Source organism: Chiloscyllium plagiosum, chromosome 5 (genome assembly GCF_004010195.1).
Source record: "Chiloscyllium plagiosum isolate BGI_BamShark_2017 chromosome 5, ASM401019v2, whole genome shotgun sequence".
NCBI lineage: Eukaryota > Metazoa > Chordata > Chondrichthyes > Orectolobiformes > Hemiscylliidae > Chiloscyllium > Chiloscyllium plagiosum.
In genome coordinates this window covers 70,922,381-70,940,337 of record NC_057714.1, presented here as the reverse complement: position 1 = coordinate 70,940,337, position 17,957 = coordinate 70,922,381, and the positions used below count along the sequence as shown (strand labels likewise).

Below are 17,957 nucleotides of genomic sequence, written 5' to 3'. Positions count from 1 at the left end.
GGATGGGGGGTGCAGCCTCATTGTAAAACAGTGATCCCTAGTTCTACATTCTACATTCTTCATTTACATGATTTCTTAAATAAGAAGACCAACATTTTACACAGTACTGTAATAACATAAAATAAAGAACTGCTAATCCTGGAGATTTGATACAAAAACAGAAATTGCTGGAGAAACTCAGCAGGTCTGGCAGCATCTGTTGGAAGAAAGCAGTTAATATTTTGAGTGAGTTGACTCTTCATCAGAACTCAGAAGTCTGTTCAGACTACTCAGGTATGATCTCACCAATGCCTTATATAAATGAAGCATAATTTCCCTACTTTTATATTCAATTCATCTCAAAGAGGACAATAAGATTATATTAACTTACTTTATTACTTGCTGTACCGACATACCAAGCTTCGTGTTACATGAGTACAACGATCTCTCATAATTTTGACAATATGCTTTTTAATTTTTTTTCCTGCCAAAGTGGGTAATTATTCCCATGGTATATTCCAACAGATCTTGCCCACTGACATAACCTATCCATGTCCTTTTGGAGCCTCCATACGTCCTCTTCACAAATTACTTCCCTAGCTATCTTTGTGTCGGCAACAAATTCAGCAACCTTATCTTTGATCCCTTCTTCCAAGTCAGTTATAGAAATAGTTGAAAAAGTCAAGGTTCCGGTGCTGATCCTTAGCATACTAATTCTTATACTTTGTCCCCCAGAAAGTGACTCATTTATGCTAATTCTTTTTCCTGCCAATCTTCAATCTATGCCACCAACACTGCATTGAGTATATGAGTTGAGATGTCATGTTGCAGCTGTACTGGACATTGGTTAGGGCACATTTGGAATACTACATTCAATTCTCGTCTTTCTGCTATAGGAAAGATGTTGTCAAACTTGAAAGGACACAGAAAAGATTTACAATTATGTTGTGGGGTTGGAGGATTTGAGCTATAGCAAGAGGTTGGTTAAATAAGCTGGGGCTATTTTCCCTGGCGCGTCGGAGGCTGAGGAATGACCTTATAGAGGTTTATAAAATCATAAAGAGGATGGATTGGGTGGATAGCAAAGATGTTTTTCCCAAGCTAGGGGAGTCCAAAATAGAGTGCATTGGTTCAACATATGCAGGGAAATAAATAAAATGGATCAGAGGGATAACATTTTCATGTCGGGGATGGTGCATGTGTAGAATGAGCTGCCAGATGAAGTAGTGGAGTCTGTTACAATTACAACATTTAAAAGGCATCAGATTGAGTAAAAGCACAGGAAGGGTATACAGGGTTATGGGCCAAATGCTGTCAAATGGGACTAGATTAATTTAGAACATCTGGTTAGCATGAACAAGTTGGACTGAAGCGTCTGTTTCCATGCTATATAACTTTGCTAGTCCTATGCCTTGACTTTTTATTTTCTGTAAAAACCTTTGATGTCACACCTTCTCAAATACTTTCTGGAAATCTAAAGTACAGTTCACCTGCTCGTTCATCCACAGCACACGTTGCTTTCTCAATAAACTCTAATAAATTATTAAACATTTTTTTTTATTTTCAGAAAACCATGGTTTACCAGCATAGTACCAGCAGTGACAACATGAAGTGATAGACAATTGATCTTTGAATGGGTTTATTTGACAAGACATTACCTACATAGATGCACTATGACCCAGCTTTGTCACAGGATTGCAACTTTATATTTGCACTCTAATACAGCTAATTAACAATGTCAAATCTCAAAAGGAATTTGCACAATGTCATGTGGGACATTGTCAGTATGTCTGACCAGTTTCACATGACATTTGTGTAATTTTCTTTTGAGATTTGACTTAGTTAACGAGCTGTCTTATAGTGCAAATACAAGGCTGCGATTCTATGACAAATGTCACTTTGCTGGGTCATTGCGCACCTGTGTCCTTCATTCTGTTTGGGAATGTCATGCAAAATGAACCCATTCAAAGACTAACTGAGATCTTAAGTTTTCCCTCATTCTTTCATTTCATGCTGTCACTGCTGTTAACAGAAAGAGGTTTCACTGAAGGACACATAGAAGGTCATGATTAATGTAATAGCTACACCAGATGCTTTTTGGTGGCACTGGAGGCCTTAAGACAAGCACAGTAATGTCAAGAAAAGGTCAGAAGATATCATGCTTTGCATGCAGACTGCCTTTTTCAACATGTTAAATTCAGTTGGAACTACTAATGTTCTGCTGCAAGCAACTAAGCAAACTGAATCAAACCTAGCTTTGCACAGATGATTGTGCCTACTCCACATTGAGTCTATTACCTACAAACTAATCTGACAGTGTTATTCCTGGGTACACAGAAGATATGCAGACGGCAAAAAATTATCTGTATTTACTGTTCTTCTCTTTACACTGTTTTATTTATCTTTTGTTTTTATTTTTAAATAGCTTAAGAAGTTTTTAGTATCAGCTAATTTTAATTAGCTCTAATTGGCAATGTGATTATATATTTGTCCTTGCTGACAGTTTATTAAATTGAACTTAACAATAATAGGCATTTGTCCTAGATAAGATCACGAAATTAGTTCAATATTTAAACTTAACAGCAGTAATCAGTCAAAGCAAAGGTATAACAGTAATGTCGATGGACTATTAATCCAGAGCATCAGACTAATGTTCTGGGGACATGGGTTCAGATCCCATGATAGCAGATGGTGAAATTTGAATTCAATAAAATCTGGAATTAAAAAGCTAGTCTAGTAGTGACAGAATGCCAATCATCATAAAAGCCTGTCGACTTCATAAATGCCTTTTAGGGAAAGAAATCTGCCATCCTCACCCTGTTTACTTGCATGTGGCTCCAGACGCACAGCAATGTGGTTGACTGTTAACAACCCTCTGCAATGACCTAGAGAGCCAATTGGTTCAAGGGCAACTAAAAGTTGAGCATCACATGTTGGCCTTGCCAGTAATAGCTGCTTTCCATGCAAGAATAAATTCCCATCCCATTGCTTAGTCAATGCAAATGTTGAATGGTGAGCTACTGAGCCACAAAAGTCACAGGCTTGAATCGGAATAATTGCTGAGTTGATCAATTTTAATTATTGACATTTATGGTGATAATTACAATTGGTCTTGTTGCCCCTGATATGTAATTTAGTCTTGCTGGTGGGGTCTTACCCTACTTTGTCTCTATAGGATAGCGTGCTTATCAGGCATTTTACTGACCATTGTTGGACGTCCAGAATCCCAGTGATGAAAATCCTGGGCCCCAGAGAATAGTCATCCAACCAGAAATTGACCACTCGCTATTGCTTGCAGTGGTACCAGAGTAATGTACCTAGGGAGAGGCTTAGGATCACTGTAGCATCCGGGTCACATCTGATTGAGGATGGGATGGTAATTGTAAGGAGGGTCACCATTGTTTGGATGTTGTGTGATAGGGGACTCAGAGGAAAGGGCATGGGATAGCCTTTTAGCAGCCCACCTCTCTCAATCAGAAAGCCCTTGAATGAAGGCCTTTCACCAGGAGACTTATTTGCTTATCGATTTCGCCATTTGGCGAGTTCCCATCTACCACTGCTTATGTACCAGCAGTGATGGGCTGAAATCTTTGAGTGAGCTGTAATTACCACCTTAAGGATTTCAGTTACCCTCTGGCTGGCAAGCTATTGACGAGTCCTCTCATCCGGTATTTGATCTTGTGGAAGTGAGCAGACAGCAGTGTATGTACTCCACAATCTCCTACCAAATCAAGTGTTTCCCCCATCTTTAAACTTGCCTCTGAGTAGTTGGAGGAGGCATTAATTTCACCCACAGTATGAGTTAGTATTCAAATCATGAACCTATCTTCTTGCAGAATGAGCACTTTGTGAGTTAAAATAGTTTTCTACTGAGTACAGATACTTTGTACATGTGAGCCCAAGTTAAGGGTGTACAGTTAGTATTGAGGGGTTGATGTTAATGGGTGAAATTCAATCAGGTGTTTGAGAGGCTGCAAGATCAGTTTCTGCAAATCCATTATGCATCCATTCATTTATGTGTTCTACTTGCTTATGTTTATTGTGATACAATAAGTGTAATATAACCATGGAGCAATAAGCCAATATAATACAATATACTTGAATGATTAAAGGTGATTGTAAAGAGTTAAATGGGCTTTTTTAGCTCCATGTTGTTATTTCGATGTCATGGGCACATGTCTTTGATGTATTGTTATTATTTAATGGTTCTATGCATGGAGTGTAGGGACTAAAGGCACAGTTAGTAAAACAGTGAGCCACTATATGTGGCACAGTATCATAATATTTCATTAAACACCAGGTTTAGTATTTTTACAAGTGCACGTATCTGTACTAATGTGTTTATAATAATAAAACAAATTAGAAAAAGAAAGCAGTTCCAATGTTTTGTAGAAAATGTGAACAGAAATCCTGCTCAACATACTGCTGAATGGTGAGACTGACCAGGACTGAGTTTGCCTATGCTGGTATCCAGTGCTGAACAGTCTACTGATTTTAATCTAACCACATATAAAGAACGATTGATTACTTTGAGCTGCTGTTGCTATTATTACTCCATTGTCCACATGAGGTAAAGGAAGAAAACTGAAGAAAAGGAAGAAAACTCTTTCCAGTAATTATACTTTACATAAAAGAAGCACGTCCAGGTACGAATTTGTCAGGGGCTGCTTCCATGCTAAGTGACCTTTTGTTTGAATGTACTTTTGAAGTGTTTATCATAGAAGAGATTGTCTGATGATTGGGGCTATAATTGGTGCCAAACCTCAACAGGATTTGTGGGTTCTACATGATTAAATCTTTTGTAAGAGTACATTAGTGAATGCCTATATTTGCAGCTGAAATACTCCATTCTGCTGACAACATGTACTAATATACTCTTTATTCCTCCTTGTAATATCAGACCTGCCACTGTCCTGACAACCTATGATTTACTCAACAGTCTCTCTATAAAATGAATGGAGTTACTGTAGTGTCCACACTGTGCTTTATGAAATATGCCTTACAATACAGGCAATCTTTTAAAACCACAGAAGCTGTATTTTAGTTGAAGGTAAGACCTTCACAGTTTAGTGCATGCTATAAAGTAGGTATGTTTAGATTAGAACTCAAAGTTGTTTTACCTATACAATTTACATAAAACATAACAACATAATTCCAGTCAGTTTTGCCACAATTTATTTCCAATTCCTGCCATATAACAATCATTATTCTTCAGCACAGAGTATCATACAGACACTTTGTAAACCCTAACAAATTTCAAGACAAATATACAATACATGAAATAAAAAGATAATATTCCTGGTTGGGAGGATATCATATAGATTTTCACTTTTAAAGTAATGCTTCGCTGCATTGACTTTATTTACATTAGCAACTACATTATGTACAATATCATTAGTTGATAGAACCAAATATATTATGGAAAAATATTATTGCATTATATAGAACTATACTCCCATTTTGTATGGAAAAAAACCTAACAACGCAGCACTGCAAGTACAGTATTCAGTGCAATTCTATCCACTTACACTGCTTTATTTTTACACAAAATACAAATGCTTTAAAGATTACATTTTTCAAGTCAACCAAAAGTCTAAAGAGCTATTAACAGCATAAAATACAAATGTAATACATTCAAGTTAACTCAGAAAGAGCATATCTGGAAAATAGTATGATAGAAAGTGTGATATGAATCCATACATTGGATTTGAAGCATTTAAAATTGTGAAGATGATTGATGACCCCAGTATTCTAAAAAAAGACTGATCTATCCTAAGGGCAAATTTGAGAAGACCATCTGAAAAATACCATGATACTTGCACATAATTATTGTTAACACTAAGGCAGATGGAATCTAGGACATTAAAAGCACGTATAGTGCACAGGGCATTGAGGTGTCATCATCTAAGAATTTCATTAAAAGAAAGACTAAAGTCTGACAAGAACCCACATGAAATACCTCAGCTCAGGAAGACCAAAGTCATTTACAGTATATCCTTTTAGCTACTTTTTGCCACGACCATGAAGAAACCAATGTATTTAAGACTGCTGTTAACAACTTATTAACCTTCGAAAAGTTTGACTCAGGTGTTTGGAGCAGAGCGATGTTGCAGATCATGTCCTGGGAACAGAGGGTGAAGCAGAGGGTGAAAATGAATAGCTGAAGCAGCAGCAGCTGCTGCAACTGGGTGAGGGGCAAGTAGAGTGGGACAGAGGGTGGTGTGTGGCAGTGGGTGGAGTGCTAGCTGAGCTGGGTGGATTGCCGCTGCAGGGATGAAATGCAGTGGGTGGCCAGCTAGGAATGTGGTGGGGTGAGCAGGAAAAATAGAATGAGCGATTGGAGAGAAGGTAAAGGGTGTGATATGTGGCTGGGTGATATGGTGAAGCTGTGCCATTGCTTGCTGGTGGGCATTAGGGTGCAGCGCAGCTGTAAGAGTGGCTGCAGCATGATGTTGGAGGAGAGTGTGGTGAACAGTGGTAACCGTAGCAGCAGCGGCGGATGGTTGCTGAATGGAAACAGGTTGAAATGCTGGCACTGGAGAGAAAGCAAGCGACGCAGATGATGGGAATGTCTTAACCTGTTTGGCGAAAAACTGTTGTTGGATATGTTGCTGTGCTTGTAATTGCAATTTGCTATATTTCTCCATTTCTTCGGATGTGAAGATTATAGGCTGGCTTGCTAGGGAGGTTGAGGCTGATTTAGCAGTCTCCATAAATGTAGGATCCATTTTGTCAACACTCTCCACGTTAGTGTTGTAATAATCAAAGGTAACCTCTCCCATTGGATCAGAACTTATGTAACTAGAATCATAAAAAGTTGTTTGGGAATGTTCTTCTTTGACTACCATTGAACTATTGTCAAAACCATCAGTATCACAGGAAACAACACTAGACATTTTTTCAGGGACTGGGGTCACATTTTCTTCAGCTGGCTGAACTTCATATACAGTCGGGCCTACCCTATCCTCTTCAGCATTTTTTATTATACTGTCCATTGATCCTTCTTCTATGTCTGTTTTATCTTCATGTACCTCTTTCTGAAGAATGCTCTGTTCTTGGTTTATAGTCAATGCTGTTTCATTTTCAGACCATTTTGAGTTTTCAGGCTCATTTGCTTTGTCAATGCTAATTCCTTTGCAAGTATCATCATTTTTTACAACTACCTTTTCTGTTGTAGCTAACTTTCCAATTACAGACAACAATGTCATATTATCCACAGATGGAGGAGGTCTGGGGCTGTCATTACCTTGTGTGGGATCATTCAGCTTTAGGTCTAATGAAATTGATGCTGATGTTAAGTTTCTTGCTGTATTTTTTCCCTCTTCAATTTTGTTACATTGCAGCTTTTCTAACAGTCCCTGTGTTATCAGGGATTTTTTTCCATCTGTAATCATTTCCTTCAAAGTTAGAATGGAGCAACCAATGGTGTCATTCTGTTGGAATAAGCTGGGTGATGTGGAGCTGTGATTCTGCATTGTATCTTCAGTCTTTATTGTTCCACGGATTTTTTCTGTTCCTCTTTGTACCTCATGACAGTCACGATAGCATAGAGATGATTTTATATGATACACTCTGTCTTTTGTGAAAGACCTGAAACTTCTGTGTCCAGCCTCATTCGATATATCTTTCCGACACTGTTCTTTATTTCTAGAGCATGACCTCCTCAGACTGGGACGTCCACTGCTTGAGTAATCTCTAATGGGACTTGCTTGTCTATTCCAGTTATGCCTTGACCTGCTCCTGTACCTGCTTCTACTTCTGCTGTGATGTCGGCTATTGCTGGAATTTCTGATTCTGCCATGAATTCGGCCTTTTGTGCATGAATGAGTCCTGTGGGTGTTTTCTCGGCTTCTGCTTCGGCTGCCACTTCTTTTCCTCTGGTGATAGTCATTATCGGAGGATAATGATGACATTGATGAATAGCTGTGCCTGTTCTTTTTACGTGTAGAATGACACTTGTGATTACAATGTGACCTTTGATGCCTTTTTGAACAATACCGAGACCGACTTCTATGACTGTAATCACTTGATCTATCGGAATAATTTCTACTGCTATGACTAGTCCTACTGCGGTCACTTGAGGTATCAGAAGATGACCTAAATGATGAACCATGGGAAGATGAATAGCTTCTGGATTTTCGGCAATTACTTCTATTACGTTCTGAGCCATCTTCATAGCTACAATGTGAAGATGATTTACGGCTCTCTCTGGGGAGTTCGTTGATGCTATTGGTCTCATTGCTGTTCAAATTTAGGCTGTCATGTCTGGCTTTGTGCACCTTTTGATTTTCACACATTTCTCTGGAACTACTTAAAGAGTTATCTGGTGACACCTTCTGTTTTTTGTTGCTTAAATCAAGCGGAGAAACTAATGGTTTCTTATTAACACTGCTGCTAATTTGCTCCAGTTCCTCATTAGTGGTGGAATGTCCATCCTGTAAAAATCGTTTCGGGGTTAGTTTGGAGTATTTTTCCTCTTTCAAATCTTCTTCAATACTCTGTGATTCTGGGTCTTTTATTTCCAAAGCATATTTATCCTTTTCTTTCAGATTATGTTTGTACTTCATCCCTTTTGTTTTTTTGATCACATTTTCTGCATAGCCATTCTCAGGTTTCTGCTTTGACCTCTTGCTAGTTTTGTGGTGGTGCTTCCTTTCCTTTGATTTGTGTGATCCTATTAGTCTTCTCTGGTTCAAATCTTCCTCAATCTCTACACTTATATTGTGTGCTTCTGTTATGGCAGTCCCATTGTCTCCTTCAATAGCAACAGTCACGTTACGCTGATCGTGCATATTAGATCCTGACTCTGTAGTCCCATTCTCTCGATTTTTGTTTCTTGAAAGTTTAAAATCAAAATATAATGGATTACAGCTGTAAGAGATAGATGGCTCAGTCTGGGTAAACAATAAAAGTTCTGATGGCCATTGGAGTATCGTTGATTCATCTCTACTTAGCACAGGAAGGAAGGGCCCAGTTATTGGCTTCGGCCTATGTGATGGTTCCAGCCTGCTCAACTTCTCTTTAGGTAGCAGTGTGGGTTCTCTCTGTTTCTCATTAAACATGGATAGTGCCTCATTTTTCATCTTGCAAATATCCTGATCCAGTGTTTTTCCATCTTCTTGATTGGTTGCCCGCTGACAAGCAAGATAATTTAATTGAGGTGCAGCCATTTTCTTTGTATCTCTGACCTCGTGCTGTCCATCCCCAATTTCAGAGATTACAGAACATTTGAAGCTACTGCCATCAGCATGAAACCCTTTGTTTTTTTCATTGTGGGCTGACACTTTGTCTGCGTCTGTTGTCTCAGATGATTTCATGAATAATAAGAAAGGAAATTTTGTCTTGGTGTTGCAAAGTGTAGGAGTATAACAGTAATATTCTTTTCCTTCTTCATCCTTATTTTCCTTCAACATAAGCGCCTTCAGCTTTTTAACTCTTGCAAAAGGATTGCTCCCGATGCCACTGTCCATCTGAGACTGTTTCATTTGCTCATTATTTTTGGTGCATGCCATGCTATTTTGCCCTCCAGGTAACCCTAACATTGTTGGTTCAGCTTTCACTTTGTAATTTTGGGGCTCATCTTCACATTGCTTTTCTTCAGTGGTGTCATTGAAAACTGAAGCTGATGACTCTAGCTTCACTGGAGCTTTTTTGGAGAAAGAAAATGAGACACTACCCTTGTGAATGGGGATACATGAGTTGCTTTTATTTGTGAAGGGCTTTAAGCCTAACTGGCTTTGTACTTGTGCTGTAGATTGCAGGCTATTTTCCAAATTTTTTCTCAGTGCTTCTTTTTTGAATGAAGTCCTGGAATTGCTCTTTCGTCCAGTCTCTCTGTCTTTGGCATTGGATCCAGCAGCAACTCTTTTTGAGTGATTGTCAATGGCCACTGTTGCAGGTTTGAACATAGGGCCACTTCCTGGAGCACTGCATGAAACCAAACAGACGAGATAAGTGACCTTATTACAATGAATGAGAGTAAAATGAAAACTGTAACATGATATCATTTGATCCTTTTATTTGAATAACTACCTGGATAGTTTCCTGCAATTTCAGTATCTTTGAGTATTCTACTGGTCAATAATTATGAAAAAAAATCTTTGCTAAATAGCCCTTACGTTTATTACTTAAATATACATTAAGATCATACTTTGTCCATTATCATCAACAAGGTGTAGTTTGTGAATATTAGTTTGGATGACAATAGAAAGAGTATTGTTGGGTTTAAAATACTTCATTACGACAGAAATCCTGGTAGGTCTTTTGTAGCTTTCACAGACTGAAACAGTAATTTTTATTCCCTGAAGTTTCACATTGAAAATATCATTCGCTATTTACCCCAAAGACTGAGCTTCACCTTGGAACAGCAATGTTGCTTTAACTAATTGCTTGCATCAGTGGGGATTATTATTCACAACCCACCTTCAATCATAAGTTTATGCTGCATTATTAAGCTGCTGTCTAGGAGCTCACCATTGATTAACTAACTCTCAAGTGAAAATGACTGCAAATTGGGTACATTAATTTTCATTCACTTCAGGGGATTCTGCACATTATCTGATGGCTATCATTCGGACTCAAGGGTGAAAAAAGAATGTCTCTACAACTACTCCTATGTGTTGAATGTCAATTAAAAAGCGATACTGAAAGAAGTTCTCAGAATGTAAATACTTGTCAATTAGATAATAAAATGAGCAAGAAACAAGATTTAGATCAAAGGACTTTTCACTCGCATTGTTTTGAAAACTTGCTTAATTGGATAATCAGTAGCTTTTAGGCATTTTATGTAAGTAATGAAATGATTGTATATTGTTATGTTTAACTATTTTTAATCAACATAAAGGGCATTAAGACTTCAGAGCATATAAATTGAAATGGACATTCTTTGTTGGCTCAAAATTAATGTAATATTCAGTACTTTCTGTTGCACCTATTATTTGTGGCAACGCTACGGCTTTAAGAGGTGTATTTTGTCCCTTACTTTATGAAGAAAGGTTGAGACAGCAGTGGAGACAGTATGCTCAAAACCAATGAAGTAAACAGCTTGTGAGGCTTTGGGGATTTTTACTAAAGTTGGAACAAGAGAAGGAGCCTGAATGGGTGGGGTCAAGCTCCCACACAACCAGGATTTTTAGTTTTAGCTTTCTGGAGTTGCTGGGGTTTTGAAGTTGGATGTGGAAATTCTAATTCTTCTCTCTGTTACAGCTGAAAGCTGAGGCTCTTTTTCTACTTCTAGAATTGCATGTAAGACAATCTATTTTATTGAATTTGCCATTGCCAATGGCATGTTTATGGGATTTTACTATATTGGAACAGTTAATTAGTAATAGTTCATATATCTATTATTTTGTTAAGTATTTCAATCAAGTTACAGTTAAGAAATTTCTTTTCTTTTTATTTTGTCTGTGTTTTAACTGTAATCGAAAAATAAAGTGTGTTTTACTTAACATTGAGAAGTTTGACCAATCAAATTGCATCTAGAACCCAAACCTTACACTACACTTTAAAGAAAGAAATTGTTAGAGTCCAGGCTATCTTCTTAATATACTTTGAGGGGGTCTGGTCTGATCCATATCACATTATATTGCTCTTTTGATGTTAAGGAAGTGAGATCAATTGACCTTTTACCTTGGAAGTCCAGGTCTAACCCAGAATTGCCAGACTGATTTTCAGCATTTCCATTCTATCAATGCCCCTGTTACCTATTTTATACATCTCAAATTCTTGAATTCTTGTTGGTTCAAAGGACTTTTCACTCGCATTGTTTTGAAAACTTGTTTAATTGGATAATCAGTAGATTTTAGGCATTTTATGTAAGTAATTAAATGATTGTATATTGTTATGTTTTAACTATTTTTTATCAACATAAAGGGCATTCAGACTTCACAGCATATAAATTGAAATGGACATTCTATGTTGGCTCTAAATTGTTGGATTGTCTACTTAGCATCATCTCCGAGGTCCTTCACTGCTGATTCGATCCTTTAGCTTGGTTTTGCAATTTTAAGACATCACATTATTATTTTACAGCAAAAATAAGACAGGAAAATCATGGCACTATATTAACAGTTTAATCTCAAAACTAATAGTTAATGGACAAACCACCAATGTTATGTCTGGATATTAACCCCATGCAATATTTTGAAAACATATTTCTGAATTTTACAACACATTAGCATATTTCCAAAGAGAGAACTTAGGCATTGTGGAATTATATCATTGTAAGACTCTTAAATTTATTTTTTTCTTGTGGTCTTCAGGAAATGTCTACTCCAGTGTGGGTCTACTATAGCCAACTGGCAATTATGTTAAGGCTAATCTGGCAGTTAATTTAAGACTTGTGGTCAGTAACATTGGTTTTTTATTGGGTCTTTCTGACTTCTGCCTGGTCTATCTGATATCACAAAAGATGCTTTCCTAGAAATACCATTATAGCTACTCTCCTGTAGTGATGGCATGATGTCATCACATAGGTCAATAACTATTTGCTCTATAAGGATATTGTGACCTTGCTGGTGAGGCACATTTATTGGTTGTACTCATGGCCTCCCTACTCCACACAAGATATAACGGCAGGGTCTGACTGTATTTTCCATCTAAAGGGAGTAGGTTAGAAAGGTCAATGTAAGAGTGCAATTCAGTGGACTTATATTTTGTTTTCGTACACAACTAAGATTATTGAATGATCCTCATACATGCCATGACATTGCATGTCAAGTAACTACCAGTGTGAGTATTTAAGTATTGATACATCATTTGGTGTTCAAATATTGATGAACACTGACCATTCTGTCTGTTTCCGGAGCTCTGCAAGCTGATGGAGACGTTTGAGTGCCTTTTCCTGTTTCTTTTCATCTTTTCTTGATCTTGAAGCTACATTTCGAGCAAATTCTCTTTGCTTTAGTTCTTTCAGTCTCTGAGAAAAATTCAAAATTTGCATTGATCAGTTGGTGTCTGTTACCACAGTAGAAAGTGAGGACTGCAGATGCTGGAGATCAGAGTCAAGAGTGTGGCACTGGAAAAGGAATTTTTCTGATCATATTCCTGATGAAAGGCTTATGCCCAAAAAGTTGATCCTCCTGCTCCTCAGATGCTGCCTGACCTGCTGTGCTTTTCCAGCACCACACTCTCGAACCTGTTACCACAGATCCTGCCCAAATAACTTTGAGGTAGAATATACATTCACTAACAGCCAACCAAATATACCAAGCAGTTTCAAACAGCAATGACAAAATGAATTTTGTGCCACCTTTCACTAGTTACAGAGTGATATGAAAAGGAGTCATTACACAAACAAACATTCATTTCATCAACTCAAATATTTCTTTAAGCTTGTATTTTTGAAACTGCAACAGCAGAAACAAAAATAATCAAAAATACTAATAAAAGGAAGGTCTCCAAGTAATATTTGTGATCAAAAACAATACCATTGTGTTTTAATTTAGTACCACATGACAGACATCAAGAAGCAGATGATGACATCACTTGATTCCATACATACAGCAGGCAAACAGCAGCCAAGACAAAATACTAGAACAATAAAGCTTCATCCTAATCATAGTCTCTAGGCTATATTTCACCTGTTAAATCTGAACAAAATGGGAGGGTAACCTGCTGCATAGAGTTCCATATGGTGTCAAGCACTGCATTTCAGCTTGAAATGTATGCTGTTCATCTTCAAGCATATTTTTGGGGAAAGCAGAAAAGAAAATCATTCCCACCTGTCAAGGAAAGAATGTAATGCTTTTCTGGCACTGCAGAAAGCAGGCGTTGGAGAGCAAATGCCACTTCACTACTTACAGTCCACATGACAACCAGCAAAGCAAACGGGGCAGCGCTAAAAACAGAACATCGAACTGCTTACAGCATGTTTACACCAATGATGCAGGCATCAAGGGAATGGGAGACATAAAGAAGTACAGTCATATACACTAGCATAAGGGAACTCACTCTAGTGATCTGCGCTCCATAAAATTAGAAGCACTTTTGTGCAGAGTGGTATTTTGTTTGATGTCACACCGTAAAAACAGGACAAAGTAAAAATACAAAGCAAAGAGAACAAGTAAACACACAGAAAGCATTACAGGGCAAGCAAGATTATAGTTATATCCATGGTATTAAAATCAATACATGTACACAACAGAATATTCAATTTTTCAGTGCTTATTAAAGCTAATCATGATAATATAAGAAAATTGTTATGAAGTAATTGATTGTGATATTGTCCAAGGCATTTGCAAGGTATCATTTCCCCATTAACCAGCTCTGACAAGGTAACCTTGTGAACAAATTAAGAAAAGCATTCCTTGCAACAACAAACACCATTTATTCTAACTTCATAAAATTTGGTGAAGTCTTTTTAACCTTCTTTGTCACAACACATATTTCTTTTTAGCACACACTATCATACATCAATTAAAATATAATACTGGTCAAAATGTAAGGAACCAATTACAAGACTATTTTGTGAAAGAAGGAGGAATTTTATTACTTACTGACTTCAAGAACAATAATAAAACATGACAGCAAATACACAAATAAACCATGTATAACACTAAAAATGAGAGTGTGCCTGATTCAGACAGGAACAATAAAGATTATGAAATTTTAAAATCTTTAGAGTACTTGATGTTAGATTTTTAAACTGAGGCCACAATTTTGTCATAGGTGATTCTTGCCCGCAGGAGTAGCCGTATTTTCAAATATCTTTGAGAATTTAGTGAATGGTTGCTCTACCAATTTGCCTTTTCACTGGGTGCTATTTCTGAGTTGATGATGATGATATAGGGAGAGAGAGAAATAGACTACCAGTTACCATGCCAAATTTATTCCTCTCACGCTTGATCAAAAACAGCTACTGCAATATAGTTCCTTGGTATATTCCTGTGTCTAGCTTCACTGTTTTCTTGTAAATTGGATAATCTGCAGGCACTTTTCATGTACAATATGTGCCACTTATTAGGCAAAATGCAAATTGAGAAAGGAAATGGCAATTTCCCAATACCTGAATGTGCAACTGGTTTCAATCCTACTTATTAGTTTTGAAATCGATTTTGCTTATTCCACATAGGTTTCCTGAATGTGCCTCAATCAAATTGGTCAAGCAATTGTTCCAGATATTTTAGGTCAATAGATTTCACTTAAAAACCATTTTAGTCCTTGAAAGCTAGATAAAAATCAAACGATGAAAGTTAAAAAAATTTATAGCCTGTATCTTAGTACTATCATGACACAGTTATAATCATAAAAGGTTAATAAACAACAAATGTGAAAGTCAAAACTTAATTCCAAAATGATTTTGATCTCAAGGTGATTTGTACTTGCATGAAACTTTACTGATAGTGGAAACATTTACCATTATCTAAAGAGTAATTTTAAGAATACAGTTCAGGCTATTTGTCCCCAAAACATTGTTGAGGTAGTTAACAGGGGATAATATCAGTATTATTCTAAATTTAATAACTAAATTAGGTTATCAAGATGCAAAAGCAAAATAACTGTCCTGACCATTTGATTGGTTTATTGTTGTCACGCGTACCAAGATACAGCGAAAAGTGTTGTTTTGCATGCTCTACAGACATATTGTATCATAGAAAGTTCAACAGGGTAACAGAACAGGGTGCAGAATACAGTGTTATAGCTGCAGAGAATGTGCAGAGAGAGAAAAATCATTACATTTGAGAGGTCAGTTCAAGAGTTTGATAACAGTGGGTAAGAAGCTGTTCTTGAATCATTCAAACAGATAGCTGAATTAACACATTGTTTTAAATCTAAGTAAGTATATAATGATTAATCATCTGAAAAAATGAAGTAGTAAAAAAGAATTTCAAATAGCCATGTTTGAAAACCTTTTGGCACAATTTCATAAAAGTCGCAGTATCATTGAATTATTACAGTATAGCAAAAGGCATTCAGCCAATTGTGTCTGTGCCAGCTCTCCAAATGAGTGATTTACCCTTTACTACTACCCTGCGTTCTCCCTGTAGATCAATATATTCTCCCTCTTCAGATAACAAATCAATTCTTTCCTGAAAGTCTTAATTGAACCTGCTTTCATCACACTCTCAGGCTGTGCATTCCAGAACAAAACAACACATTTGTGTCAAAAACATTTTCCTCACGTCCCCATTGTTTATTGCGAAAACTACCTTAAATCTGTGCCACTTGTTCTTGTGCCTTCCACCAATTAGTACAGCTATTTGCTATCTAACCTTTACAGACTCCTCAGGATTTTGAATTTGCATGTCAAATCTCATTTTAAATCTCTATTCTCTAAGGGAAATAGTACTAAATCTTCCAACGCATCTTCATAAGAAAAGTCCCTCATCCATGGGAATATTCTTGTAAAACCTTTCTGCATTCTATCTAATGTCTTCACATGTTTTTTGACGTGTGGCACCCACTGCATAAATGTAATAACTTTCATGCTTTTATACTTTTCACCCCTTCTAATAGAGTCATAGAATCATAGAGATTTACAGCATGGAAAAAGACCCTTCTGTCCAACTCGTCCATGCCGAGGATACTGTGTTTTATTAACTGTGCTCTCAAGATATCCTGCCACTTTCAATGTTTTATGCACATACAAACCCACATCCCTCAGCTCCTGGTTTTCTCTTTAGAATTGTCTTTCAATGTTCTTCTTTCAAAATGAATTACTTCACACGTTCTGACATTTCATCTGCTACATATCTGCTCCTTTGATCCATTTATTGTTGAATTTCTAAACTATCCACCACTCAGTTGCCAAAACTTCCAGGTTATGTGTCATCCAGAAATATTGGAATTGTGCCATTTACAGCAATGTCTAAGTCATTGATATAATTCAGGAAGAGAATGGGCCTCAACAAACATCCCTATGGAAGTCAACATTTCTTCTCATATTATTCATTCTTCTATCCAGGGGAGAAAAAATTACAAATTGCACACAAGTTGACTTGCCTTATTTGTGCCCCTGAGGTTCTGCTATTCCTTTGGTGAAAACTGAGGGAAATAAATGAACTATAATCCTTAAGCTAGAGCCTGAGCCCATTTTATCCTGCTCCAAAATTTCTGGATCTTTTCTTAATGCTTTATGCATTTGCTTAGGGTGAGGAGGCAGTGCTGTCATGGTAACGTCACTGGACTACTAATCCAGAGGCCCAGACTATTCATTGCTACAAATTTTGGATTAGTGGTGCTGGAAGAGCACAGCAGTTCAGGCAGCATCCGAGGAGCAGCAAAATCGACGTTTTGGGCAAAAGCCTTTCATCAGGAATAAAGGCAGAGAGCCTGAAGCATGGAGAGATAAGCTAGAGGAAGGTGGGGGTGGGGAGAAAGTAGCATAGAGTAATTGCAGTGGGAGAGAGACTCCCTGAGATTCTTGTAGAGAGAGGAGGAAAACTTCTTCAAGGCAGGCATCCTTGCAAGAGGATTCGCAGTAGGGTTAAAATCAACTAGGTAACAACAATGACTGCAGATGCTGGAAACCGGATTTTAGATTAGTGTGCTGGAAGAGCACAGCAGTTCAGGCAGCATCCGAAGAGCAGCAAAATCGACGTTTTGGGCAAAAGCCATTGCTACAAAGTCAAAGGTTTTCAACTTGTATTCATCAGGATTGGAACATCAGAAATCAAGGCTTGAAATGAAACACCCATTTATACAACTTGACAAGAGGGTGCTGATTGCTTGGATAGAGATGCAGCTACAATTGTTTGGGCAGCACGGTAGCTCCGTGGTTAGTACTGCTGCCTCACAACAACAGGGACATAAGTTTGATTCCACCTTCAGGCGAGTTTGCACATTCTTCTCATTTCTTTCCACTGGGTGCCTCAGTTTCCTCCCATAGTCCATAGATGTGCAGATGAGGTGGATTGGCCATGCCAAATTACTCATAGTGTTCAGGGATGTGTAGGTTGAGTGTGTTAGCCATGGATAATGCAGGGTTATAGTGTAAGAGTATGGGTCTGGGTAAGATGCTCTTCAGAGGGTCAGGATGG

The 17,957-nt window shown here is 37.6% G+C and overlaps 1 protein-coding gene across 5 annotated transcripts in view; it reads right to left on the bottom strand.

Moving 5' to 3' along the window:
- Nucleotides 1–5,131: 5,131 nt before the first annotated feature.
- The window catches only part of LOC122549981 (G patch domain-containing protein 8), an 859,839-nt gene continuing 847,013 nt past the window's right edge, over nt 5,132–17,957 (bottom strand). For 4 of the 5 annotated variants that reach the window (XM_043690314.1, XM_043690316.1, XM_043690313.1 and 1 more), the window contains 2 exons: nt 12,765–12,895; nt 5,132–9,906 (listed from right to left, as the gene is read on the bottom strand). In XM_043690314.1, the coding sequence (XP_043546249.1) occupies nt 6,063–9,906; nt 12,765–12,895 (3,975 nt within the window). In that variant the 3' untranslated portion in view covers nt 5,132–6,062. Of the gene's footprint in view, nt 9,907–12,764; nt 12,896–13,929; nt 13,963–17,957 lie in introns of all 5 variants that reach the window. The other variant, XM_043690317.1, reaches the window with a different exon arrangement.